Source organism: Patiria miniata, unplaced genomic scaffold, assembly GCF_015706575.1.
Source record: "Patiria miniata isolate m_02_andy unplaced genomic scaffold, ASM1570657v1 HiC_scaffold_12, whole genome shotgun sequence".
NCBI lineage: Eukaryota > Metazoa > Echinodermata > Asteroidea > Valvatida > Asterinidae > Patiria > Patiria miniata.
In genome coordinates this window covers 4,147,482-4,174,398 of record NW_024037050.1, presented here as the reverse complement: position 1 = coordinate 4,174,398, position 26,917 = coordinate 4,147,482, and the positions used below count along the sequence as shown (strand labels likewise).

General features: G+C 41.3%; 1 protein-coding gene across 2 annotated transcripts; it reads left to right on the top strand.

Moving 5' to 3' along the window:
- Positions 1 to 7: 7 nt before the first annotated feature.
- LOC119745777 (diacylglycerol O-acyltransferase 1-like) lies at positions 8 to 26,917 on the top strand. Of its 2 annotated transcripts, none has more exons than XM_038222390.1 (18): positions 8 to 88; positions 2,566 to 2,748; positions 3,787 to 3,874; positions 5,861 to 5,901; positions 7,513 to 7,598; positions 8,606 to 8,658; positions 9,891 to 9,993; positions 10,513 to 10,689; positions 11,384 to 11,491; positions 12,224 to 12,327; positions 13,607 to 13,645; positions 14,065 to 14,106; positions 15,539 to 15,583; positions 18,351 to 18,463; positions 20,184 to 20,249; positions 23,815 to 23,902; positions 24,916 to 24,978; positions 26,696 to 26,917. In XM_038222390.1, exons 2-18 carry the CDS (start codon positions 2,570 to 2,572, stop codon positions 26,852 to 26,854), a joined length of 1,554 nt encoding a protein of 517 aa, XP_038078318.1. In that variant the 5' UTR covers positions 8 to 88; positions 2,566 to 2,569; the 3' UTR covers positions 26,855 to 26,917. The 2 variants fall into 2 exon arrangements, with proteins under 2 accessions (XP_038078318.1, XP_038078310.1); XM_038222382.1 differs by having other exon boundaries at positions 9 to 88; positions 2,561 to 2,748.

Here is a 26,917-nt window from a genome sequence, read left to right as displayed (position 1 = left end):
AGACCTTATTTCTTCATCTGGCCGCCGACGATCGGCACTTCCTTCGTGTCAAGTTACATTGTAACTCCTAAAAATTCGTACAAGCACGGTAAGGGGATAGCTAATTAAGCGTAACTTGATGGGTAGATTGTCCATGGTTAAATCATAGAGAGTTATCATTAAGGAATGGATGAGGATTTGCATGGGATTTAAGTTTTTAATGTTGTTAGTCTTTTGCGTAAGGAGGGGAGTATGAGTTGACCTGGGTGCGAGTTGACCCGGGTACGAGTTGACTCGGGTACGAGTTAACCTGGGTACGAGTTGACTCGGGTACGAGTTGACTCGAGTACGAGTTGACTCGGGTACGAGTTGACTCGGGTACGAGTTGACCCAAAATCGTTTGATTTAAGGCAGTGGATATTTTGCCGGAGACGGCAAACCTTCAGTAAACGTTAGTTTGCCGGATATGCACTGAACATGCGCAGTTACTGTTTTTTTGTACCTTAACATTTTCCGGTGACAAATTTTAGGCTGGCTCCATGCCAATATTATCGTTGTATTTTTGTATTTACAAGATGGGAATCAGACCATTTTATAATTTTGGACTTTATTTCCCTTTAAAAAAAATCCTCCAGAGCCACAAATCTGAAAAAGAAAAAGTAATACTCTGCAATAAAATGTTTGAGACATATTAAAATAATAAAAGAAGAATATTCTTATTTATTTGGGGATGGGAAAAAAATTCCTTAAAATTGTGGCGGGGGTCAGGATTCGAACTCGGGACATCCCACTCACTAGAGCTATTGCTTAACCACTGCACCGACTGAGCTACACAACTTCGGAGGGAATTTAATACATCTTATAATTCAGCCCTATCTTAAAGAGTACAGCGCCCTCTGTTGATATGGATTGCCGCCGGCAAACCTTTAGTAAACGTTAGTTTGCCGGCGTTACCTCCGGCAAAATATACACTACCTTGATTTAAACTGCCTCAGCTCAGCAGGCTCAGTCACAAGCTCTAGATCTCTCTCCCTGTCATGCCTGTACAGCTGTATTGGATCATGTGCATAGTCATGATAGTATCCAAAATGTTTGGATAGGCCTATAAGCATATATATTGGTTTAACTGTTTAAGCAGTTCCGAATCGATCAAAAACTGCTTCGCGCCAAAAACAAAAGCACGCAAGAAAATGAATTTTTTCAACCAGAACCACCCTGAATCAAGCACATGATTTTCAGATAAAGTTTGCTGGAGTTACCCAGCCCTAATTTTTTTCGTTGGGTTGTCATTTACCCAATGAAAAAATTTAGGGCTGGGTAACTCCAGCTAAGATAAAGTAGTATTTAATTTTTCGAAATAACAGTTCATTCAAGAGAATTCCAGCAAATATTAAAAAGAGAATTAACGTAAATGATTTTGAAACTTTTGTCTGCAGCGAACAAGCACAGACCGAAAACCTTTGACCCATCACAGAATACGTTACATAAAATCAATTAACGCGCGTGTAGTTGGGTCCTACGTGCACGGCTGCACGCGCGTTCTGGAATTAGGCAAAAACATACTGTCATTCGTTGGCGAATTTTCAAATGTTAGACATGTTAGAGACTCTACAACTTATTTTGATTCAACAAACGTTCAATGTAAGAGTTTATATGACTGTAGAGTACGAACAACATATTCAAATTCACACGGTCCGAGTGATGTACCGAGGAGAACATTTTTTATCGATTCGCGACTCCTTTTTTTTTTCTACAAATCGTCCAAACATGTCAAAGTGCACTTTTTAAAGTTGATATCGTCGTCTGTTTTCTCACTCAACTCATTTTAATTAAACATTGCGCGTCTGATCTGTTGTCTCCAGCCAGCTCTGTCATTGGTCTCCTTGCTCAGGTCTATGCTGCCTAGGGGTTTGAGGTCGTTGTTAATTGTGTCTAACCATGTTCGTTTCTTCCCCCCTGCCGGTCTTTTCACTTTTCTTTGTATTTCCTCATGAGCAATCTTTGCTGGTGCGTCTTGTGGCAGACGCAGTAGATGACCGAGCCAGCTCAATCTTCTTCTTCTCTTTATGTTGTCGTTTCCAGGGCTTTTGTTGTTTCCCAGACTGTCGATGGCTTTTTTGATTTCTGCTGAAGTAAAGAGGTTTGCATCTCTCTTAGTTCGATGTGTGGGAAGCTGTCAGCGTCCGGTTGATAGAACTGGCTGCTGACTCGTTCATATCAGTTGATATGTAACTTTTAGATGCCTGATGCTTGGCGTGTACCCAGACTATAGCATCGTCCCAACTATAGTTGGGATTTCCCCAACTGTGAAGTTGCAACATCCCCGACTGCAGTTGTTCCTTGTCCCCCCAACTATAGGGCCATTGCTAGCCCAGGTTGGACGCCCTCTTTATTGCATTATGACCGTAACGTAGTGTGGTAAGGGAGTTCGCCAGGTCTAGGGGCATTGCTACAGATGGGCTTAATATCTGCAGCATTACCTGGAGTGAATAGAAATAGTCCTTCGTATATCATTTTCGCTGTTAGGACTTAGGAGTGTATGCACACGTAATTTGGTAGTTTCTTTCTTTTAATCCCTCAGATTAGAAAGATGGCCAAGGATGCCAGCAAGACCAGCAGCCCTGACCCCAAGGTCAGGAAAAGGCAGATCAGTGAACGGAAGGAGGGGGCGGAGTCTAAGGAGAATCCGCCCACGGCTGACAAGAAAGAAAGAGAGGACAGCAAAGAGTCTGCCAACCCACCAGAGCTGTCTGGCCCACCTGACAAGCCGTGAGTGGAATTAAACTGCCGAGCAGAGAAGATAACTTAGCAAATTCAGTCCTGAATCCTCAAATTTTAACCCTACCTTCCCAAATCCCCCAAAATCCTCTTTGCAAAATGGTGGATTTTGCAGGATTTAGACTATACGGCAAAAATATGTGGCTGATTTTGGAGGATGCACTATGTCAAGGTCTTGGGCCGGACTTTGTGTTGTTTATGCCCAGCCGTGCATAAATTTAGGCCTAGATTATACTTGAAGTCCTAGCACTGCTCCAGGATGGCACTGGCTCTGCCTCAACATATTGCCGGAGGATTTTGCAGGATTGAGGCAGTGGTCACCCCTCCAAGGACCACATTCAAGAAATAACAGGAATTAGTTTTGTCAACTTCCAATACCTTGGGGAACTAATATACAAATGAAACATGGTTTGAAGGTGGACGGTCGATATTAGCTCCCCAAGGTATTGGCAGTTGACAGTCTAGTTCCCAAGGCAAACCCGAACTAAACCATGTTGTATTTGTTTTGCTATACCTCATACATTTTCACAAAATTTCATGAAGTTACGCATAACTGTTCTCCACAAAATGTTGTTGTGCCCCATCTCATCTTTCCATGTACATGTAGCTGCTGCATGCTGCTAGGGCAATGTTCATTGTGCGTTGGTTCTCTCCTGTGCCACGAGAACACTACCGCGCATGTGCTGCCACCTTTTCATTTAGATAGGGCAATGTTAGCGTGTGCGCGTTACCCCGGTGCTCTAGTTCCATGATTGCTTTGAAAAGCACATGCGTAGTAGAATATTTACCCTTTGCGTTAATCCTCATGTTTGCGCTTGTTAAACAGCAAAACTAGCGGCTGACACATGAGGCGAATGGACGAATGAGAATATGGCTCTCAATCATGAATATGTACAATGTAGGAGGTAAAGTAATATCAACTATCCACCCTCAAACCATGTAATATTTGTATACTATCCCATGCTCTTTTGTGGAACCTGTTAATTATTAACCAGATTTATATCGTTGTAATACCTTTGTTGTACCCAGGATCCACACTGATCAGAGCTCCCTACTGAGTAACACCAGCGGCTTCAACAACTACCGAGGGTTCCTAAATCTCTGCATAGTACTCCTGGTAAGATTTTCCTTCTTTTAAATTTTCCACTTTTTAATATGTCTTGGATCAAGTCATGAAAAGTATATTTTGGTTTATGGGAAAGCTGTAAGGATGCATGCTTTTAGTACGAATAAAATAGAGGCAAAATAACAAGTATTGGCAGCCATTTTGAAAATTGCTTGTTATTCTTCCTATATTTTTGCAATGGACAGATCGGCGATGGTCCTATAGCCAGATATCTTTCTCATGACATACTCTGACTGTGTGTGCCAAATATCATGCTTTTATCATCAAAGGCACAATTCCCCCACTATTTCCCCTATCTGCCCCACTATTTGGAATGGAAGGAAATATACATGTATGTAATGTCAGTCATAAAGAGTTCGAGAAGGTTGAAACAAGACAGCTGGACTTAAACTTACAGGGTGGAGAACAGTTTCATGATCTATCCTTGTCGCTTCCTCAGCTCCGAATGAGGGGCGGGAATGAACCAGTGCCTAAATGGACATTGTGATTGTCCCTACTGTTGTTCTGTTGTCATAACAGTTGTTCAGATGTTAGTTGAACAACTGTGTTTGGTCTATTTTTGTTGGGGATGGGAGGACTTGCTGTTGGACAGATGATGAAATTTTGCCATGTGAATTGACCCAGATCTTTCACACATGTAATCCACAAGGATTTTGTTGCTGTTATTGTTGACGTACCTGTCATTCATAACTAGTACTTCCTAAGTCTGTGTCCAATTTCATAGCTCTGCTAACCACAGAATTACGTGCCTACAATCACCATGTTGTGTTAACTGTGCTAAAAACTCTGCACTACCCCTGTAAGCACAGAATCCTTAGTTACGGGATGTACGCATGCGCATAACAAGTTCCTTGTTTACCTGTGAAGTATGCTAAGCATGAAAATTTCTGTTAAAGGGAAAATACAACATTTGCAAACATCAAAAAATGAAATGATCAAATTTTCACGAAATACATGTACCTCACTGGATTGTTAGAGACTTGCAGTCTAAAGCATCAATTAAACTCGTGGCTCCTGGTTTGCTGACATTTTCAAGAAAAACTGTATTTTTCCAACGCTGGTCAGCTGACCAGCGTTGGAAAAAACTGGCCATTTTTCACAAACTGCTCTTAATTGTCCATATTTAGTTATTCTGACTATTCTTTGCAACTGATTACACACCTGTGAAGGGGTACAAGCCATAGACTGATTCTCCGACCTTACAATTCCCAAAAGTGTATTACTTGCTCCGTTTCATCTTAAGTGGGGTCAGGAAACCAGACTACAAGAACATGATAGGTTTTCTTGGTTTTTCCAGCATCTACAAGCCCAAAACGCGAAACAAGTCAGTTTAACTATATTTTCTTTAACATACGAATCCTCCAAATCCATTTATTTCTGAAAATTGAAGCAAAAGCAAATGTTGTACATTCCCTTTAACAGTACTGCCATGCCATTGGGCCATGTTTGCATATCACTGACAAAAGTGACAAAGCCTACATCCAGGTAACGGGAAATTCAGCGCCATTGTAGTAGGCAAAGATCTGTATAGCACCGCACGCAGTAGGCTGTAGGCAAGCCTTCACATCTGTGATGGATGGCGAAAAATGAGAGAAAAACGCAGAACCAACACCCAGTGCTGGGTCGGCTTGATTATGACAACCGTTCATGGCACAGGTAGTGACCATTATGCCATTTTATATAGAATTTGTGGTTATTGCACATGAAAATAAGCCCTGCTGTCTAGTTTACACGACAAGCCGTAGTTGCTAAAAAAATGCTTGCCTGCTGCAATGGTGGCCGATCAAGGGGAAACCAGATGGTCACGTCATACTTTGATGTCAAACGATCAGATCCTATGTTCGGGAAGGCGAGGGGTAGGGGACAGCTGACCCATCCATTTTGTGGTCATCTGGTTTTTTTTTCAAAAGCAATGTATTTTGTCTGAGATTTGTATATCTGACATTTGACTTCATTGCATTGGTTTCTATTTTGCAGGCTATGTCAAGTGGACGGCTTGTTCTGGAGAATCTGATCAAGTAAGGAAGAGAATCATGTTTGGTTAAATCCTCGGTCTACTATGAATTTAACACATGAATAAGGGAATGAATTTGTGCTTGGCCGGTTTTAAACACTATGTTTAAGACCAGTTGGAGTGTGGATGCTGATAATTACCCGAGCCTCTGACCAATCAATGCGTACTGAAAATCAGAGACCTATGTCTTAAAGCATACCGTCCATAATGGTCATTGACAGAGCTTATATCTCATTGATGAATTCAGCTAACATTACATTAAAGGGAATATACATCATTTGCTTTTGCTGTAATTTTCAGAAATGGATGGAATTGGGGGGTTGGAAATATATAGCAAATACAGTTACACTGATTTTTTGAGGTTTTGAGTTTGAAAATGCTATAAAAACCCAGAAAAACAATCATTTTCCTGTAGTCTGGTTCCCTGACTCCATATAAGAAGAAACAGAGCAGCTTACATACATTGGGGAATTGTAAGGTCAGGGAACCAGTCTAGCTGGCTTGTACCCGTTCATAGGTGTGTAATCGATTGCAAACAAGTGCGATGGTCAATTGGGGCCAGTATTTGAAAAAAAGCCAGTTTTTTCCAACGCTGGTCGGCCGACCAGCGTTGGAAATTGATACAAAAATACCACTTTTCTTGAAAATGACAGTATACCAGGTGCCATGATTTTACAGGATGCTTTACAATGTCCTTCACTAACAGTCCAGCAAGGTATTTCAAAATGATTTGGTAGTTTTATTTTTTGATGTTTGCAAATGTTGTATTTTCCCTTTAACCATGTCATGTTGCACATTAAGGCCCAAGCTAGAGTTGTACCAAATATCTAACGTTTGCTTTCACTGCAAGTATTACAATGTATTTTTTGTTGTTCCAAATTGGTCTTGCGCTCTGTATGTAAACGTCCGTAACAAAGGAATTGCCTATGTGTCCACCCATTACCAAATATCCCACAAATTTATGTATTTGAGATTGTTTTTTACCATTCTAGAGAAATGGACCATGAAGACCATGTCTAATGGACCATGAAGAATGAACATGTACTTAAAGGGAAAATACAACATTTGCAAACATCGAAAAATAAAACTATCAAGTTTTTACGAAATACCTTACTTGGATGTTGGTAAATGACAGTCAAAAGCATCCTGTAAAATTATGGCTCCTGGTGTGAAGTCATTTTCAAGAAATTGGTATTTTTGTATACATTTCCAACAGTGGTCGGCCGATCACCGTTGGAAAAACGTAACTATTTTTCAACTTCTGCTTCAAGTTTACCATTTTTTCAGTCCAAATTTTGTTTGCTATTGGTAACATGTTCATGAACGGGTGCAGGCCAGCTACACTGGTTCCCTTACCTTACAATTTTCCGGCATCTATAAATTCATCCATTTTATCCTCAGTGGAGTCAGGGAACCAGACTACTTGAACATTTTCGTTTTTCCTGTTTTTTTCCAGCATTTTCGAACACAAAACTTCAAACATGTCAGTGTAACAATATTTGACCTATTATAGTAACCCCTCAAGTAGTTAATTTCTGAAAATTACAGCAAAAGCCAATGATGTACATTCCCTTTAATATTGTAGAGATTTGATTGTGTTTTTTTCTTCTTCCAGATATGGCATTTTAGTGGACCCAATTTCAATGCTGAAGATTTTCCTTCGGAATCCCTACAGCGTACCAAATGCTACCCTGGTTGCATGTAAGTCAGTTTAATTCCAGTTGCCTGCTAGCATTGCCTTGTTGCACAAGTCACGTTGCAAATGGGGGGGGGGGGGGGTTTACACTTCAAGTGAATGCAAATGGAAAGCAAGTTCAACGTCATGACACTTTCACTGGATGGCATGGGTGGCTAGTACGTGAAGTGCTTGCCTCTCGCCACTATCTGCTCCGTTCACAAGTACCCCCTCACCAGCAAAGAGAGTACAGTTGGGGGTGACTGACCGACGCCATCTTGCCTGACTGCAATTCATTTGCTGCAAAGCGCTGCCACTGTGTGTACATAGTACAAATCCCCTGGTGTATGTGCGTCACACACAAGATTGGTGCGAGTCAACCAGCGAAATGTCCCGCCCATGGGACGTCGTTGCTAGGTAAAAGGGCGCCCTCTTTTGTTGGCGCACGGAGCCTATGGCCACTATGACCATGACCATATTTGAGTAGAGATGTGTGTAGGTTCTCTCCTGTGCCACGAGGGTTTTTCTCTGGGCCCTCTGGTTTTCCTCCCGACGAAAAAAACAAACACTATGGATCTCTGGCTGTGCTCTGTGGTCATATGGCTGGCTGCCAAAGGCGCCTTTACATGCCTGCAGCTCGACCACGTTGTAGCCGCGTCCTATGCAATTCAGCTTCTCAGCTGCGAGTAAGGATGATTAGCCTCCCAAAATTATTGTGATTATTTAATTTGCCAAAGTTGAGATGTGTTCAACTCTTACGAATTCGCAGAACGAATAATTGCTGTGATATCGAAAAATTTGGATTCACGTTTGCTTTCCTGCCAGGTTTGAACTGGTCTTTAGAGTGTTCGTCCATCTTGCATTTTTGCTGCCGATTATGTGCACTTACGCACATAATTCATTCAGTATCCCAAGCCATGCCGTGATTTAAGTGTGCAATGGATACGTGTATGTGGGATGCGATACAGCTGTAAGTGTGTTCATCTCGTTGAACTTTTCAGTAAGAATTTCATGTTTATTTCCATGCCCCCAGTGATCAATGTCTTTGTGGTCATCCAGTTTGCCTTGGAGAAGATTGTAGCCAAGGTAAGATGTGCTTAAAGGGACATTACGGCCTGGGATGCCCCCAATCGGGCTATAAAAAAACATTTTAAACGAAATTATATCAAATAAAAGAGCAGTTAAAAGTAAAAATATAAACATCCACTCAATCATCCTTTAAAAACTTGGCGTTTCTGTGTTATTCTTGCGAGAACCATGCAAGAACAAATATCGGGGGTCATAATTTTGTCCCCGAAAAATCGAGCTGTTCAGTGCTAGTTGTGATCCAGACACACAGTGGTTTGTACTCTGTGGAGGTGTAAGAAACAACATTTCGTCACCGACACCACGAAGTAACACTCTACCGTGTTAAACCATATTTTTTTTCGATTTTCAGTTTTTTTGATTTTTAAACATTATTCATCAAGGCCTACCATTGCACGAAGTTTCAAAGCTTCAAGAGCTTTACTTTAATAATTACGCTAAGTATCCATGGCAACTTTTGCGCAAAAGTGACAATTTTCGTTTTCACGAAGTAACACTCAAGTTCCATTTACCATTGCACTCTGCTCATAAGTGAGCAAAAACGTTTTCACGAAGTAACACTCTTCTTGTAACAAGTTGTATGAGCGCGCGCGCGCTGACCTGAAGTTGCACTTTCCTCGTGTTGAATACATTGAAGAGTGTTACTTCGTGAAAACGAAAATTTACAGTTTCGCAGCCTTTTCGGTTTCACGAACTAACACTCATCTTTTTCTCTTATTTCTTGTTTATTTAATACACAAACGGGTGAAAAACAGCAGATTTAATCAATTCAATTCATCAAGTGTCCACAACGAGAAACCCAACTGAAAATACTCTTTCGTTTTGACGCAAAGTGTTGTTTTAGCAGGCGTTCAATTTTAGTTGCCGTTTTCTCCGATTGCTAGTTTTTACTGGTATATAGATGGGTGTTACTTCGTGGTGTCGGTGACGATTTGTGTATTTGTAATGTGTGGTTAATGTACACACACACACGTTCACAACGTGTATGCTGCATTGAGTAGGCCTCTCTCGATTGACATCACTTACAGATTGCCACGTGCATCAACATTTTCGTGACGCGCATCATGTCCCTCTCAAGGAGCTTTCATAAATGAGTAAAAATGCCATCTCCGTAATCAGCATAAAAACTTTGATGGGCTGAGATTGAAAACAGTGCCTTTATAATATTGCACGGTATGATGATCATGATCGTTTAGGATTCTCCTTTGTTGGAACTTTCCTTTCTTTCTCAGGGCATAATCAAAGAGACAGCTGCCAAGTTCCTCACCTTCATCAACTTGGCGACACTCATCATTTTCCCGGTTGTGGTCATCACTATTGTTGAACCCCAACCGTGTAAGCAATTTGAAACTCAAATTGAATTGATAAATAGTATTGAGAAATATCATTGTTAGGAATTTAAAAAAAGTTGCTGTTTTTATCCTGTGATTTTGATTGGTCTAAGCCTGGTCATTTCCAAACAACATCTGTGGCTGCGTTCGTGTTCGTCACGCTCGATACTCTCAAGAGTAGGAAAATATTGTGTGGGCATTGCGGTTAATTCTGTTATTTGGCATTCACAAAATGGCTGCCAAAATAAGTTAATTCGTTGTAACAGAACAAATCTTTAATGTAAAATCTATCATTTTATGATGATAAAGAACACAACAATAAATTTCAGAATCAAGAATTAATGAGAAAAGCCTTTTTTGCATGTTTACTCTTTCGCCATGTTTAAATTACATGAATTCATCGGGTGTAAGGGTACATGTGTATTCCCGCTGTGACCGAGAGTATACTCTTCCAAATCAACCACTAGTCGACTAATGGTCCCTGCACGAGCTTGCTCATCTATTTTCATTTTCCTTGCTTCAGTCGGTGCCGTTTGCGCCAGCGGAATGTACACCATCACGTTCCTGAAGATGATCTCTTACACGGCAGTCAACCGCTGGTGTCGCGAGGCACTGCAAGCCGAGAGAGCGGCCCGGAGACGCATCTCAAAGACTGGGAAAGATAAAGGCAGTAACTGGAAGCAGAAGAACAAGAAAGAAGGTAAGGCTTCTAGAGAATGTCTCCCAGATGCACCTTGAAGGTAGAGTATTTAAGGAATTTTGTTTGTTTGAAGCAACCAAAGTGTTCAAAATCTAAAGACGGGTGCTTGACAACTAACCTGATGAAGTTTTAGCTCAGTGAATGCTGTGTATTCCGAGAAAACAGTATTCTAGGATCTCAATTTCAGTTCAAATGTTGCAGAGTCATATTTTGAATTGCGCCCGAACTCAGCATCCGGGAAGCGTTCTTATTCAGCTGATTGCAGCTACGTGTTGTCACGCACCGAACCGACGAATAGCAGCAACCGCGCGTGCGTGTGCGTCGTGTCAACGCTTCTGTCACCCATTCAAGGATTCGCCGAATCACAAACCAACTGCTAATGGAAATTTCCAAAAATGCATCACTTGATGCATCTTTGGAAATGGTCTTCCTTTGTTGTTTCTTTAAAATGAAAGCGTGCCAGAAGGAACAAGTTAACGGGGAGATTAGTGCCATTTCTAACTTTAAACCAAGAAAGCTTTTCAACAATAATTTGGTCAGTTACTCTTTGGATAGCTGCAAATGATCTACTCTACCTTTAAGACATTCCTTGGCCCAATTGCTGGGCTTGCTTTTTTTTTTTAAATGTATGGACCCCATCGTTTTAGTCATAGTGGCATTTTACTGTAGCTATGTTTCATTATTTTTGTTTCAGTAAACAGCAACCAGGAATCCAAAGAAACTGTGCAAACCCAAGAGAATGGCTCTGTGACTGTCGAGCAAAGCAAGCTTGTCAAGTACCCAGACAATCTCAATTTCAAAGGTGAGTCCTGGCATAAGCTTAAAGAGCAGTGATGTAGTCCGGAGATCAGCCTTTGCCGAAACCTTGCACCAAAGCTCGTTATTATAGATCATCAGATTTAAAGATATAGTCCATCATTTGTAACTTGTGCATTTTGTTCGTTTGAAGCAACAAAAGTGCTCATAATCTATAGAAGGGTACTGAACAACTAACCTGATGAAGTTTCAGCTCAGCTTCAGCTGTTTATTCCGAGAAAAACAGCATTCTAGGATCTCACTTTCAAATCAGAAGTTGCTGAATCATGTTTTGAATTGGGTCTGAATTCATCGTCTGAGACACGTTCTCACTGAGCCGATTGCAGCTACGCGATGTCGCGCACTGATTCGACAAATTATAACAACCGCGCGTGCGTGTGCGTCATGCGAATACTTGCGCGCGCTTCGCCGAATAACAAAACCAAGTACTAGTTTAAATTTCCTACGGTGCGTCGTAAGAAGCACAGTTGGAAATGCATTCTTTTGTTGATTACTTCAAAATGACAGCTTGCTAGAAAGAATAATTTCACAGGGAGTTTAGTCCCCTTACTATCTTTCAACCAAGTATGTTTTTCAACAATAATTACGCCAGTTACTTTTCGGATAGCTGCAAATGATGGACTATAGCTTTAAGTCCAAATGAAACAAACAAGGCTATAGAAACGCTGTTTGATAACAAACCTTGATGGTTTCTCAATTTTTTTTGTTACGCCTACAGATCTGTACTACTTTGCCTTTGCTCCCACCCTGTGCTATGAGCTGAACTTCCCCAGAAGCCCCAGGATTCGCAAGCGCTTCCTGTTGCGCCGCATCATTGAACTGGTAAGTCAGAAAGCGATTCCCATCATACTTTAGTGCCATGTTGTACCAGTGCCACTCCAGGCATGCTGTCGAGTCCATCACAGGTCCATCTCAAGTCCATTCGCAAGTCCAGTCACAAGAAACAGCAGATGAACAATAACAAAGGATCAAATTAGGTTTTGCCCTTCACCAACGTATAAACACTGTATACTCAGTGTGTTACCTCCCGAGTGAAAGTTGGAAAAAATCACTCGGGTGGGACTCGAACCCATGACCTCCTGCTTTCTAGTGCAGACATCTTACCACTCGACCACCAAGCTAACGGGATCGGTTGGCTGGTTTGAATGTGATGTACATAGCAGCGGGTACCGCATTAACTATTCATAGGATGGAATTTTGCGTCGGGGTGTTGTAAATCAAATTAGGTTTTGCCCTTCACCGACGTATAAACACTGTATACTCAATGTGTTACCTCAGTATTTATACGTCGGTGAAGGGCAAAACCTAATTTGATTTACAACACCCCAACGCAACATTCCATCTTATGAATAATAACAAAGGAATGCCTTTGTCAAAGCTCATTGGAATAGCTTGTGAGTTGAATTGGGACTGGAGGACTTGTGATGGACTTGCAGGGACTTGTGATGGACTTGACTACATCCCTGTGCCCCTCATAACCATGGGCTTATTTCATGTTGGACAATGCAAATATTTCGGGTACATTAAAGGTAGAGTAGATCATTTGCAGCTATCCAAAAAGTAACTGACAAAATTATTGTTGAAAAGCATAATTGGCTTAAAGATAGTAATGGCACTAAACTCCCTGTAAAATTATTCCTTCTGGCATGCTGTCATTTTGAAGAAAACAATAAAAAAAAGGTCATTTTCAAAGAATTTTTGGAAATTTCCATTAGTAGTTCGTTTTTAATATGGCGAAGCCGTAAATGGGTGCGCACAAGCGTTGACACGACGCACACGCGCACACGGTTGCTATAATTCGCCGGTTCAGTGCGTGACATCGTGAAGCTGCAATCGGCTCAGTGAGAACATGTCCCGGACGCTGACTTCGGGCGCAATTCAAAACATGACTCAGCAACTGTTGAATTGAAATCGGGATCGTAGAATATTGTTTTCTGGGAATATACAGTATTCACTGCGCTAAAACTTCATCAGGTTAGTTGTTAAGCACCCTTTTTTAGATTTTGAGCACTTTTGTTGCTTCAAAGGGAAAAATACACAAATGACAAATGATATACTGTACGTTTAAGATAAAATATAATTTTTTCTTTTTCTTTTCCAGTTGTTCTTGGTCCATCTGAGCTTGGGACTCGTCCAGCAGGTAACTTGTCTGTTAATTTTTCTTTTATAAAGATCACAGCACACCACAGATCACAAGTCACAAATAAAAAGTTTCTGGAAGTTTGTGGCGGGACACTTTGTAATTTTTAGACCACAAGAAGATCTCAGAGTAACATTTTACCACTCTTTAAGACCACATACCTGGAAACCAGTTTCATTGATTGTCAAAATCCTTTGCTCTGTGTGTTGCGATTATAACATACTTTAAGATGTATTTAGGGCAAATGTTCAAATGTTTGTGAAAAATTAATGAATACATGGCAAAAATAACTTTTGGCAAAACTTATAAAAAGTTGATACAGATAAAATATTTCCTTGTTTACTTTTGTTCTAGATGCCTTATTTTAATCTCATTTCTAATCTTATTTTTTACTCGTTTTTTTTGTCTTTGTTTTACAGTGGATAGTGCCTACAGTCATGAATGCCATAAAACCTTTTTCGGTAAGATTTTCGGTTGATAATTTATTAGTAAGATTGATCAAAGTAGGTTATGGTAATCTCAGTTATTTGCTAAAAATTGCCCTCTGCCCATATACTGCGCTTGCGGTAAGCATATTTTCCACATTAAGCAAGGAATTTTTTGCTTATCTGCATGTGTACATTCCATAACTACAGATTCTGTGCTGTCTCTGCTAGCACTGTTAGCAGGGAGTGGTAAATGTAAGCTCAAAATAAGTCTGTGGTCAGCATAGCCATGAGATTAACCCCTGATGGATTATGGAGAATTCAAAGTTTAATGGTAACAGGTTGATGCAGTATTCTTGTTGACTAGGGCTGTGCATCGGAACTTGGTACCTGAGTACCTGATCTTGATGTCAGGAACCAGTTCTAGATTATAGGATTGGGTACCCGTAACCAACTTCACAAATTTTTTAGTAAGTTCTCAGACAATGAAAAAGAAAGGCTTTGAATGCCATCTTGAGGGAGTTTTCAAAATGAAAACCAGGCAACATGGAAAAACAAAACAAATTTTACTTTTATGACACTCGCGAAAGTAAAGCTATGCTCACTGTACACACTTGTACATGTATCTTGCTGTATTGACCCACCGATGCGGTAGTATTAGAGTGCAGACCTTTGTAAACAATCTCAACAGCAACTTCTGAGATTTGAATTTTGGGGTTGGGTTTCTTTTACGGATACCCGGGTACCCATAAATGCACACCCCTAGTGCTTTCCCTGCTAGCGCTGTTAGCATAGCATGGTAACTGTACAGCCTGTCTAAAAAAAAATGGTACAATCGAAAACGATTTTTTTTTCAATATTAAATCTCAACATTAGTAAGTCGTTTTGAGCATCACATAAAAGAAAAAAGACCAGGCTTTCCAATACTTTTTGTTTCATCTCATTTGCTTTTGTCAATCCAGAGATAACTCCAGTTTACTGCGGAACACAAAAATCGAGTTTGTTTCTTTTGCCAATTTGCAATCTTTTGTGAGCTTCAAGACAGCATGGCACAGTACTCGAAACAACTCTTCCCATGCATAAAAGTGGCACAAAATCGATTTTGGTGTATCGCACTAAATTGATTATATCTCTGAATTGACAAAAGCAAATAAGATCAAACAAACACTATTGGAAAGCCCAGTCTTTGTTCTTTAATATTATGCCAAGTAAGACTGACTTATTTTGAAATTTCATATTTAACCAATTTTTTTTCTGATTGTACCATTTTTTTTGAGACAGGCTGTAAAGCTCAAAATCCTATGGATTACGTAGAATTTGAAGTTAAAGTTAAATGTTACAAATTTATGCGGTGTTTCTTTTGACAGTGAATTTAGTTGCAAATATTTTACTTTAAGTTACACAATTTTACACGTGTCTTTGACGTGATGAATTTGTTTTTTGTTAATATTCACCTTTGACCCCACAGGAAATGGACCTCAAGAGAATGGTGGAGCGGATCCTCAAGTTAGCCGTGAGTATCTACGTCTTCTGGTTGTCTAAACATTGCCCAGGAATGCCATGCAGTGGGTGTTGCCTTCAGGGCCGAAAAATGTAACACTCGCAATACACCATACATACGTCGCAATACCACACACGTGTTACATTATGTATGTCAACAATGAACATACAATACATACAAGGTAGACGTCCTGAATTTCAGCACGTCCCGAAATTTGGCACCCCTATGAAAATAGTGAACTGGCCCGCCAACGCGATCACGTGACCACCCATGTTGCTATCGGGTGACAAGTGACAAGCCGCCCTTAGGTTTTCAACCAAAAATAATGGAACCTTGAGACGCATTCTTGCAAATAAAAAATGGGATTAAAAATCTCTCCATAAAAGGCGAACTATTTTTTCAAGTTTTTAGGATTCCTTGTAAGATGGGGTTTAAGATGAAAAAGATGATTGCAGCCATTTTTTCATGTCGAAGTGGTTAAAATGGAATTTTTTTCTGACGTTGGTGATGGTTTGTGCCGCTGAGAGTGGAAGATCGTCTGTACAAAGTGCAGGTGTGTAGTTTTGTGGGGGATGCCGAACTTATGAGCAGGGGTCAGAAAGTGACCCTAATTTCGGCACGTGATAAACAACTCACAAAATCAATATTAGCTTGATAACCATTTTGAATTTTGTTGGGGACATAACTAATAGAGGGCAAAAATACAACTTTTACAGGCGTGAAAATATAAACCTACGGAACTAAACGTGTGCGTAACGCAACTTTTTCCCCACGCGCTGAAACATGGTGCCGCCCATTGCAGAAGCACGTGACTGCACACGGTGCCGAACTTAGGCACAGGGTGCCGAATTTCCGGACAACATGAACGTCTTTCAAAGTCACGTGACATTACCAAAGCAGGTTCGGGATCGATTTAGCTTTGGTATCGCAACATACGCTATGCCCACGTGCTGTGTGTCGACGGGAATACCGGGTAAATCGAGTCAGTGAACGGATCCTGTTGGTGAAGCTATTGGTCGGGAGGAGAGTGGTCAACGTTATCTCGGCCTATGCCCCACAGGTCGGGAGGTCACAGGAAGAGAAGGATTCCTTCTGGGATCAGATGGTTAGGGTAGTCTCGAGGCTGCCACAGAGAGAGGGTGTCATTGTGGGAGGTGATCTCAATGGCCATGTGGGTGCGGCTGCAGATGGTTATGATGGCATGCATGGAGGCATGGGTTATGGTGACAGGAATGTCGCGGGTGAGCGGATCCTCGAGTTTGGTGACGCGGTCGGGCTGGTGATATGCAACACATTCTTCAGGAAGACCTCCAACCAGCTGGTGACGTACAGTTCCGGTGGAAGCAATAGTGCTGTCGACTTCCTGATGGTCAGGAAAGGGGACCGCACCATGGTGAAGAATGTCAAGGTCATCGCAAGTGAAGAGTGTGTTTCACAGCACCGTCTTGTCGTTGGTGACCTGGCTCTGGCTTTGGTTGGTGCTAGGAAGGTGAAGAAGAAGCAAGTGCCGAGATTGCGAGTGTGGCAGTTAGCCAAGGAGGATGTCAATGCGAGGGATGCGACGGACAGGGCCAAGTGGAGGAGAGCCATAGGGAGAAAGCAGGCCAACCCAGAACAGACTGGACAACGGCCTTAAAACCGACATGATGATGATATGTCGAAAAATAGTAATCGACTCTTATGGTGCCGAAATTTGGGACGTCTACCCCATTTGTTTATTGCGCTAGCATGACGATCGCCACGGAGCAGAGCATTCATTAGGATGTGAGACTCGCACACCAGTACACTTGGCTTTTAAACTATTCTTTTCCATGCAGAGTAAATGAAGTAATCTATGCAGAAAAGTTACGCTTGATCGAGCTCACACAGTACGAGTCTAGCAAGCTGACCACATGTAGCGTGTAACAAATATTCCTGTTAGCTGAACGATGACATGTAGCCAGGTTTTGTTCAGGGGTGTGATTTTTCCGGATTTTTCCACATCTATACAAGTACATGTAGAATAATACATGTACATGTACAATAATACATGTACATATGTACATGTATACATGTCAACCAAAGTTCGTGGATTTTTCATTTTTGTCCAATCACACCCCTGTAGGATTGGAAACTGCCTCAATCTGGCATTAATCATCTGTTATTTCTTGAATTTGTTTAGTGGAGGGGTGACCACTGCCTCAATCCTTCAAAATCCTTCAAAACCCTCCAACTTACTTTTGAGATGTTGGAGGATGATATCCAGCATAATATGTGGGCTTCAGTTAGGCATGGCTGAATGTAATAATAGGCCAAGTTCGGGCAAGGACCATTAGTCGACTAGTGGTTGATTTATGACGTACCTTACGCCTGCGCACTGATAGCAACGTGCGAACGTCTCTATTCAAACGCTGGTCAAAATGTTATCACAAAACTTCTGAATCCTGGCTCTCTGCTAGCGTTATGAATGCGCGCGGCTATTGGTTACCAGCGAAGCAACCAACCCCAGTAGGCTGGTTCCAAATAGTCGACTAGCGTAGTCAACCACCATCGACTAGACAGAGTTCGGGCAAACGTTAGTTAACCATTGGTCAACTATAGTCCTTGCGCGAACTTGGCCCAAGCTACAGCTTACACCGTAAGACCTTGACGCATTTCATCGTTCAAAATCGACCGGCTATTCAAAGGCATTCATCCTCAGTTCTCCAAAAAACATCAGGTTGATTTTTGGAGGATTGAGGAAGGTTAGGGGTAATACGATAACCCTCTCTGATTTTTTTTTTTTTTGCCCCTGTTGTAGGTTCCCAACCACTTCATCTGGCTCATGTTCTTCTACTTCTATTTCCACTCCTTCCTGAACATCATGGCTGAGCTGCTTCGATTCGCAGACAGGGAATTCTACCGGGACTGGTGGTAAGAAACTGTTAATCCTAACCCTGCCAGGTGCAACACAGTGCATTAGGTGTGAACGCCTGTTGGACTTCGCTTCATTCAGCCATTGACCCCAGTGCATAAATAGCATTGGTCAAGGCGTTCAACGATAGTGTCCGACGATCGATGATTGGCCACGAACAATGCACTCACACGTACTGTGCGAAGCGCGAACAGCGACCTCACGCAGCTAGGCTTTACTATGCAATTCAGGTGGAAGTGAGAGAACGCCTTAGAACAACCATAGCGATGGTCTATCCTTTTCAAGCAATGTTGGTTATATTGCCGCTGGATTTATATCGAGTAATATTTGGTCTGCAGACTCCAAACTTGTTGGAGCATGTAGCCACACTATCCAGCTCTATGTCAATCAGTCCTTCTGGTTTGAACATCACAGGTGTGTGGAAAAAGGCACACCTGGATTTTTTTAGGCATGTGATTTTTCTAGGCGTGTGATTTTCTAGGCGTGTGATTTTCTAGGCAAGTGATTTTTCTAGGTGTGTGATTCTATGGTCCAAGCTGGGATATTATTTCATAATATTCATCTTGGTTTACAATTAAGCCATTTTCTCTTCACTGACATACTTTATTTTTCACAAATTATGAAGTATAATTATGCTGTAAATGTATGCGGAGGTGTGCGTTACTGAGGGATTCAGGCGTGCGATTATTCACACTTCTCGGGAAGCTTTTAGGCGTGTGATGGCGTGGGGGTGTGATCACATGCCTCAAAACAGAAGGACTGGTCAATGTAAAATATGAGCCATCACAACCAGGCATTGAATAATAATCTCATCTTTGTTTGCGTATGGGGTTGTCGCTGGAAATCCAGCGACAAAATAAAGCAAAACACAAGCCAAGGCTCACGGATGTTCCAAGGCGTTTGTTCAGAACACCTGATTTACATATTGTAGCCTAGCCGCGTGAGGTAGCTGTACGCACTTCATAAAGTACATACATGTGAATGCATAGCGCGCAGCTGCTGAGAATGTCAGCGGCCGACAATCGATCATCGGACGCTACCGCTTAACGCCTTGACCAAGGCTAGTGCCTAAACGGCCAGTTCTGAGATAATGAGAGCTAGTCCCATTGAAGAATGCCACGGTTGTATCCTGCTGCAGTTGGTGACCACAGACTCTGAGGCATTTTGGCCTAGAGACTTCTGACCTGATGGATCTTGCTGCACTGGGCAGGCTTGTCATTTAGACAAGTTTTGCAGGTTGATGCGTTTTGCAGGGTTTCTAGCAAAAACACACTGGAGGGTTAGGGTTTAAAGAACCAAATGTCAAACATCTCAAGTCATCAAGGGGAGGGGCCGAGGGGTGTTGGGGAGTAGAATTGTATTGAATTTTGATTTGTGTAGAGATAGCTATACTTTGACCGCGAAGTGTTAGCCTCACAAGATATTTATAATTTTTTAGTGACAATCGTCAGTAATCATAGAGCGCTCTGTGAATAAGCACTTTTCCTTTTCACGATTAATGAAAAAATTGACCTTTTGGGCTAACTGTTGGCCAAAATCTGACAACAGCTGTAAAAAGAAAAGAAAAAGATTATAGCCCTTCATGAAACAAGGGTGCATGACTCTGATAATGGGGAAAAATGTACAGATGAAAGATTGCTCCAACCCCCAGCCCTTTGGTTAAAACTCCCCAAAAATTGTATTTTATTTATATGAATTTCATACTTTTTTTTCTCAAAGGAATTCAGAGTCTGTTGGATATTTCTGGAGGAACTGGAACATCCCAACGTACAGATGGTGCTCAAGGTAAATACATTGGCAGATGTGCAGGGAGCAAAAGACATCAACTACACTGTGGAAAAGCCAATGCCAGAATCAAGTGTTAAAGAGTGTAATTCGAATTGCTTTTATGTTGAGAAATGCATGCATGTTGCACATCAGCTAAGGCATTTCCTGGAATGCACATTTCAAATTGCCTCTAATTTGTTCAATCAAAACTGTGCAAGTTAACTGAGTTCCGTATTGTCTCTGAGTGATCCCTGTTTGCTATTTCCAAAGTTTGCAGCATTGCTAGTTTTGATTCCTGGCTACATGGCTTATACGAGTTTATGGCGTCTAACTCGCACTCCTTGAGCAAAGACATTGACAAAACGGGGAACCGCCAACATAGGGCTGGACAGCTCAGTTGGTACAGCACCGGAATGGCAATCCGGAGGTCGCAGGTTCAAACCCCGCTGACCAGTCAATTTTTTTTGTTCAACGTTTAAAAATGTATACAGGGTGTCCCCCCCCAAAAAAAAGAACTCTCAAAGCCCCCTTTTTCACAGCTTTTAAAAAAATACATTGCAAATATCAATAAATATTTAGAGAGTATATTTCATTACCTTTTCAACAACGAAAAAATCTGTCCAATCGGGTAAAGATTTATTGAGTTATGGCCAACTGAAAACAAGAACCGCTTTTTCATTTTGTCCAAGGCGACTGATATTTGGCGGCAGCAATCAAAACACGGGCCGAAACTTGCATTTGTGAAAGAGGCAGAGCAGCACGCTAAACATCAAAGAAGTTAACCAAACAATCCTTTTCAGGACTACCATTTCTTCCAAGAGGAGAAATGACCATTGTTGCAAAAAAACGAAAAATAAAAATGACGCAAAATAAGGAAAGAAATATAAAAAATAATGTAAAAAGTGAAACTACTCTCAACCCAAATCCATTACATTCCTAATAAATGACAGTTAACAAAATGAGCAATCAGCCCTTTTTGAAATTGGCCATAACTCAATAAATATTTCCCTGAACGGAAAGATTTTCTTCTTGTTGAAAAGCTAATGAACTAGACTCTCCAAGTATGATTGATATTTGAGATGTTTTTTTTTAAGCTGTGAAAAAGGGGAGACTTTAACTCTTTCAGTGCCCGCGAAATTTTAAAAGTTTAGCCCTAAAATGCCCAACTTCGAGCGTTTTTTTTAGTTGCTCAAAATTCTGTAAAAAAAAAAAAGGAAATAAGTTTTACTCACTAAATTTGTTGTTGTTGCTCTCTGTTATATCCTTGGTATATTGGAAAGTCAATAGTAGTCACGTACATAGTGATCAGTGTTGGAGGTCTCGAGGCCGGCCTCGGCCTCGAGGCCGGCCTCGAGGCCGATTTTCATGGCCTTGGCCTCGGCCTTGGCCTCAGAGGTGCAATGCCTCGGCCTTGGCCTCGGCCTCGGAGCCTTCCGGCCTCGGCGAATCGGTCGAGGCCGGCTCGAGGCCGCCCATTTTGAAGTGTTTTCTATTCTAATTAATTAAATTTTTTACCGTATCAAACCCTCGAGATTTTGCCGCAGTGGGTTCCGTGAAACGAACGCATATACAATGTACGCACGAATGAACTGGAAATGGTTGCATTGAGCGTACTACTCACGTACGTAGCATCTTCGCCTAGCCTGCATGCGCTTCAGCTTTCCACGTGCGTACAAGCGTTATAACTGTTACCGCGTGCCAGACTACATAAGTCTGGCACCAATCCCATCTGCGTACAATAACATGTGGTAGTAGACTAGTCTGGTTGCAGTGTTGTACAAACATTTTCTCGTTTCGCCTCTGTACCCCGACCTTAAAAAAATGATTTGCGGCAAGGTGCGGCAAGCTTAATCATTTCTTTTTATAGGCCACTGTTTCAGTACAAGTCTGAACTTTATGGGTACGATCGAGTGTACTAGTCCGTCCCATTTTTTTTCACAAAGATATGATAAAAACAGTTTTTTACACGGTGATTTAAATGAAAGTTCCGGCTCACACGGTAATGTTTGGCGCAAATGGTCGATATGGAAAGCGCGATTTCAGAATTTGTTTTTCCATCCAAATGAATATTAATGCAAAGTTCTGAATGAATGTTTTAATAATAGGAGTCAGTATTCCTCGTGGTACCAGAATCCTTTTTTTTTTGTATTTTTAGAGCCATGTTGATACTTATTACATGTATAAGCACGGTTTGAAATTGACTAATTTTGCGTGGTTACAGATATACGGCCAAAACCTCTGGACTCCCTACCTCTTGCCATGATCTTAAAATTCTTCGAAGCCATTGGATTCAAATCGGATGATCCGAGAATTCATGGTCATTTTGATGAACTGAGTGATATCATGCACGCATGTTCCGTGTTGCCGTGTTGTTTGGAGCGGGATCGATTGGCCATTGCCAGACTTTGTCTGGTACCGCGGTATTAACAGTGATAATGCGTGGACACTTATCCCGTTGTGTGGAGCGGGATTGGGACTATGCTTTGCCCGTGCGTAACGGCGGGCCGTCTGGCATTGTCTGGTCGCATCGCGGTGTTTGCACGGCGCGCGCCTGGACAGTGCGAAGGTCGGGGGGGGGGGGGGGCGTAACTTTTTGGTTATCATGAGTGGTAAAAACCTGATTCAATAATCAAGTTGTTGTTTATTTAATGGGGATTCCTATGATATTAAGCATTTTGATAGGTTTTGAAAATAAGATTTATAAAACATGTTAAAAGTAAATAATGTAAATCTTACAGAATAGAAACTCAAAATTTGGCCATTTAAATTGTTGTATCTCCAAAGGGCAAACACCTATGAGCCTGATTCAAACACCATTGATTTTGTTGTGTAATTTGCTTTCAGTAATACAAAACTTGGGATTTCTTTAAAAAATAAAATTCGCTGGACTCCCTACAAGAGGAAACCCATTGCTAGCTGTAAATTTGTAAGCCAGGCACTCCAAAACTCAGTAAATTCAACTAAAAAGATTATTACATTCAACTAAAAAGATTACATAATCTTAGCCTTGTTTTAGTGATTTATATTTTATTACGTGTTTTGATAGCTGGCCTCGGCCTCGGCCTTGGCCTCGGAGGTGGTGGCCTCGGCCTTGGTCTTGGCCTCGCGGTTGTGGCCTCGGCCTCGGCCTTGGCCTCGGAGGTTGTGGCCTCGGCCTTGGCCTTGACTACAACACTGATAGTGATACACCCTGAAACACTGTCCTGCACACAGGGGAATTCCGCACTTTTTGCAGAAAATACGAGTGTCAGTGCTGCGCCCTCTCGCAAGAACTCGAATGAAACAAATAAATACATGTCGTACCTCAATGAAAATGATATTATTAGAAAGAGCGAGAGCGCCCCCTTGTGATAACATGCTTACTCTACCTCGTACATGTACGAGGTTTGGCGATTTTAAGTATGAACATTACCTCGTACATGTACGAGGTTGGCAATTTCGAACTAACAAATATACCTCATACATGTACGACTTTGGCACTGAAAGAGTGAAGAGTTTGGGGTTTGTTGGGGCGGACACCCTGTAGCAGTGAAGTTTGTTTTGAAAAGTCACTTTCATTGTCCCGTATGGTTCTTCATTCTAGACACGTGTACAAACCATTACTGAGGCACGGCTACAGCAAACTGACTGGACAGGTCACTGTGTTCTTCCTGTCGGCCATATTTCATGAGGTAAGTGTGGAATACAAACAAAATTGGACTATTTTCTCAAGCATGAAACCAATTGACACCCTTTTCAAATTGATATTCCCAAACCAGACAATCCCTAATATGTGACCTCTTCTGTCTAAATCAGACTTTTCTGGGCATAAGGTCAAAAATGAGATTTGTGCTTATTGTTAAAATATGTACTTTTTCCTTTTAATAGGTGGTTTAATTTTTTTTAAACGGTCATTCCTGGGTAGACATGGTAGAGTTATGCTATTTTGAAGTTCATCGTGTCAAAGTAGAAAACGGAGAAAACGGCAGTTTAAATTAAGTTTGGGGTCTATTTTAAGACCTGTTTTAAGTGACATTTCTTTAACTGATATACCTTAACAAATCATCAGCAACACTATACTTAAGAGTTCAAATTAGGGTTTCAAACTTTTATATTATATTTTAGACATGTTCAGGATTACAAATATGCAAAAATGAGGAAATCGAAAAAAAATCACCCCACAGTGTTTTTTTGGCCCTATCTCAATTTCAACCTGTGCCCAGAAGCATCTACTTTTGACAGAACAGGTCACATATGTGAATGAAGTTAGACATTTAGGTTTTTCTATAAATTGGGGTACAATTTGTTTCCCTGTCTCTGTTACGGGTGTGCATTTATGGATAGTATGGAAACCGGGTACCCGACTGAAAAAACAAAGAAACCCAATCCCAAATTTCAAATCTTTGAAGTTGCTGTTCAGATTGATCATAAAGATTCGCACAATAATACTACCACATCGGTGCGCCAATACAGCAAGATACAAGTGTGAACTGAGCTTTATAGCTTTGAGGTGTAAACTGCAAGTTCGGCGAGGGTCATAAATGTTAAGTATGTTTTGTCTTCCCATGTAGCCTGGGCCCAATTTCATGGCTGTGCTAACCACAGAATTCCGCGCTTACGATCACAATTAATTTATTTAAGGCTTTAGCAGGTTGCAACACTTTGTGTTTACTCCCTGAATCATTCCCATTTTTCACCCTTACAGTATCTGCTGAGTGTGCCGCTGCACATGTTCCGTTTGTGGGGCTTCATGGGAATGATCCTGCAGGTATGAAATGTAATTTTACTATGAATAAGAGGCCAATATTCTGGATATTTCACTTCTATATTTATATATGGAGACTTGGAATTTGCTGTTATCATTCAAAAATTTGTTAGTAAAAAGTAGTTTGCTGTGTTTTGTTCAACTGAATTCCAGTTGTGTATGTAGTGTACCACCAACAGCAAGGCTTTTTTCATATTTCATGCAAATTTCCAAGTATAAGGGTATATGCTAGGGTAACAGCAAATGTCGTTACCAATACTTTAATTATTGATGTCATGAAATTTGCTTCGATTTTGCTTTTTGAGTGAAGTATGACCTGCACTTGATTTCACGAGGCACTGCGACGTGTCGCAACTCAAGTTGCGACACCTAATACGTCGCAACTTGCAATGCGTCGTATGATCCATTTCACAAAACTTACAATGCCGTAAGTTCCTTGACAACAGCATAAAACATGTCGCAAGTTGATGTGTCAAGTGGTCATTGCACAATAGGAAGCATCCTTTTCATGGACAGTTTTACACCATAAAAACTAAATAAACGAGACTATGAATACCGAGACAATGTGTGTGAAGTTGTAAATGGAAAATGCATTGAAGTAAATATGAATTAGCCTGGAATATTGCAGTTGGAATTTCAAAGTAGCTAACAGTCCATTGTGAGCTTGTCATACGTCCACCATTTTGTTTTACATTTAAAAAAATTTCCGAGAGGAGATCATACTGACGACTCTTTGCTGAAAATCAGACGACTATTTACTGTACGCTGAACACATACATATAAACACACATACAATGTATTGTGCAGTAAATACACCTACGACACGTCGCGCTTACAAGGTGTTTTGTGAAATGAATCGCTGGACCCATTGCAGCTGTGATACAGCGCGTCGCAGGGATATGACACATCGCAGCGCTGCGATGCATCATAATTTACAATGAGTTCCATGAAATCAGGTGCTCTTAAGCCACGAAGAGGCCACATTCCAACTTCCAGACAAGAAGTTGTTACATTGACCAACAACTTATGTTGAAGTTTGTACCACCTATCCAGTGAATTAATGTTTTCATTCTGTTTTTGTTCAGCGCCCTCTATTGCCGCGCCTCCTCAAATTTTTGTATCAAGGAGCACCAAGGAATGGGGAAATTGCACCAAGGCAAATGATATTATTACTATTAATTATTATTAATCATTTTTGGTTATGAAACCAAGCATTCCTCAAAGCGCCCTAGGCACTGTAGCTCGCAAGCCTGAAGAAACCTGTGGAGAGAAGACAATGAGAAGAAAATACAGTTTTAGAGGTGGGAGGAAAAGCCCAGGAGAATATTCTGGGGAAAACCCAGGGAATCAGGTAGGGACTGAAAACCCAATCCACATATTGGCCCAGGCGGGATTCGAACCCGGGTCACAGCAGTGGAAGGCGAGGAAAGTACCGCTACGCCAACCTGACTACCCGTAAAAATTTGGAAGATAAAGGGCACCAAGGCAAATTATGGAGGACACCAATGTATAATGAAGATACAAAAAAGCAAAATAGTACCCACCTTGTCTGTACAATACAAGCTTGAAAAAAAAAAAAAAAACGCGTCGCCGCATCAATTCCGGAACTTCGGTCTGACCAGAGATTGACTATTATTTTTTTTGGCCTTACCTGTTCATCCCATACAATAAAAGAATGATAATAAGAATGGCTTGTTTTTTGTGTTTCTTTCTTTCTCAGATCCCATTGGCCGGTTTTGTCAGCACTTTCCTCCGAGGCTACACAGCCAATATGGCCGTCTGGCTGTCAATCATCATTGGCCAACCCATAGCCGTTCTCATGTATGTGCACGACTACTACGTCGTGCATTACATTGCCACCAATGCGACCATCACCTAGCTGAAAAGCAAAGAGCTTCTTTTGTTCTTCAAGGGAAACTTGTGAGTCACTGCTGAGCAGTGA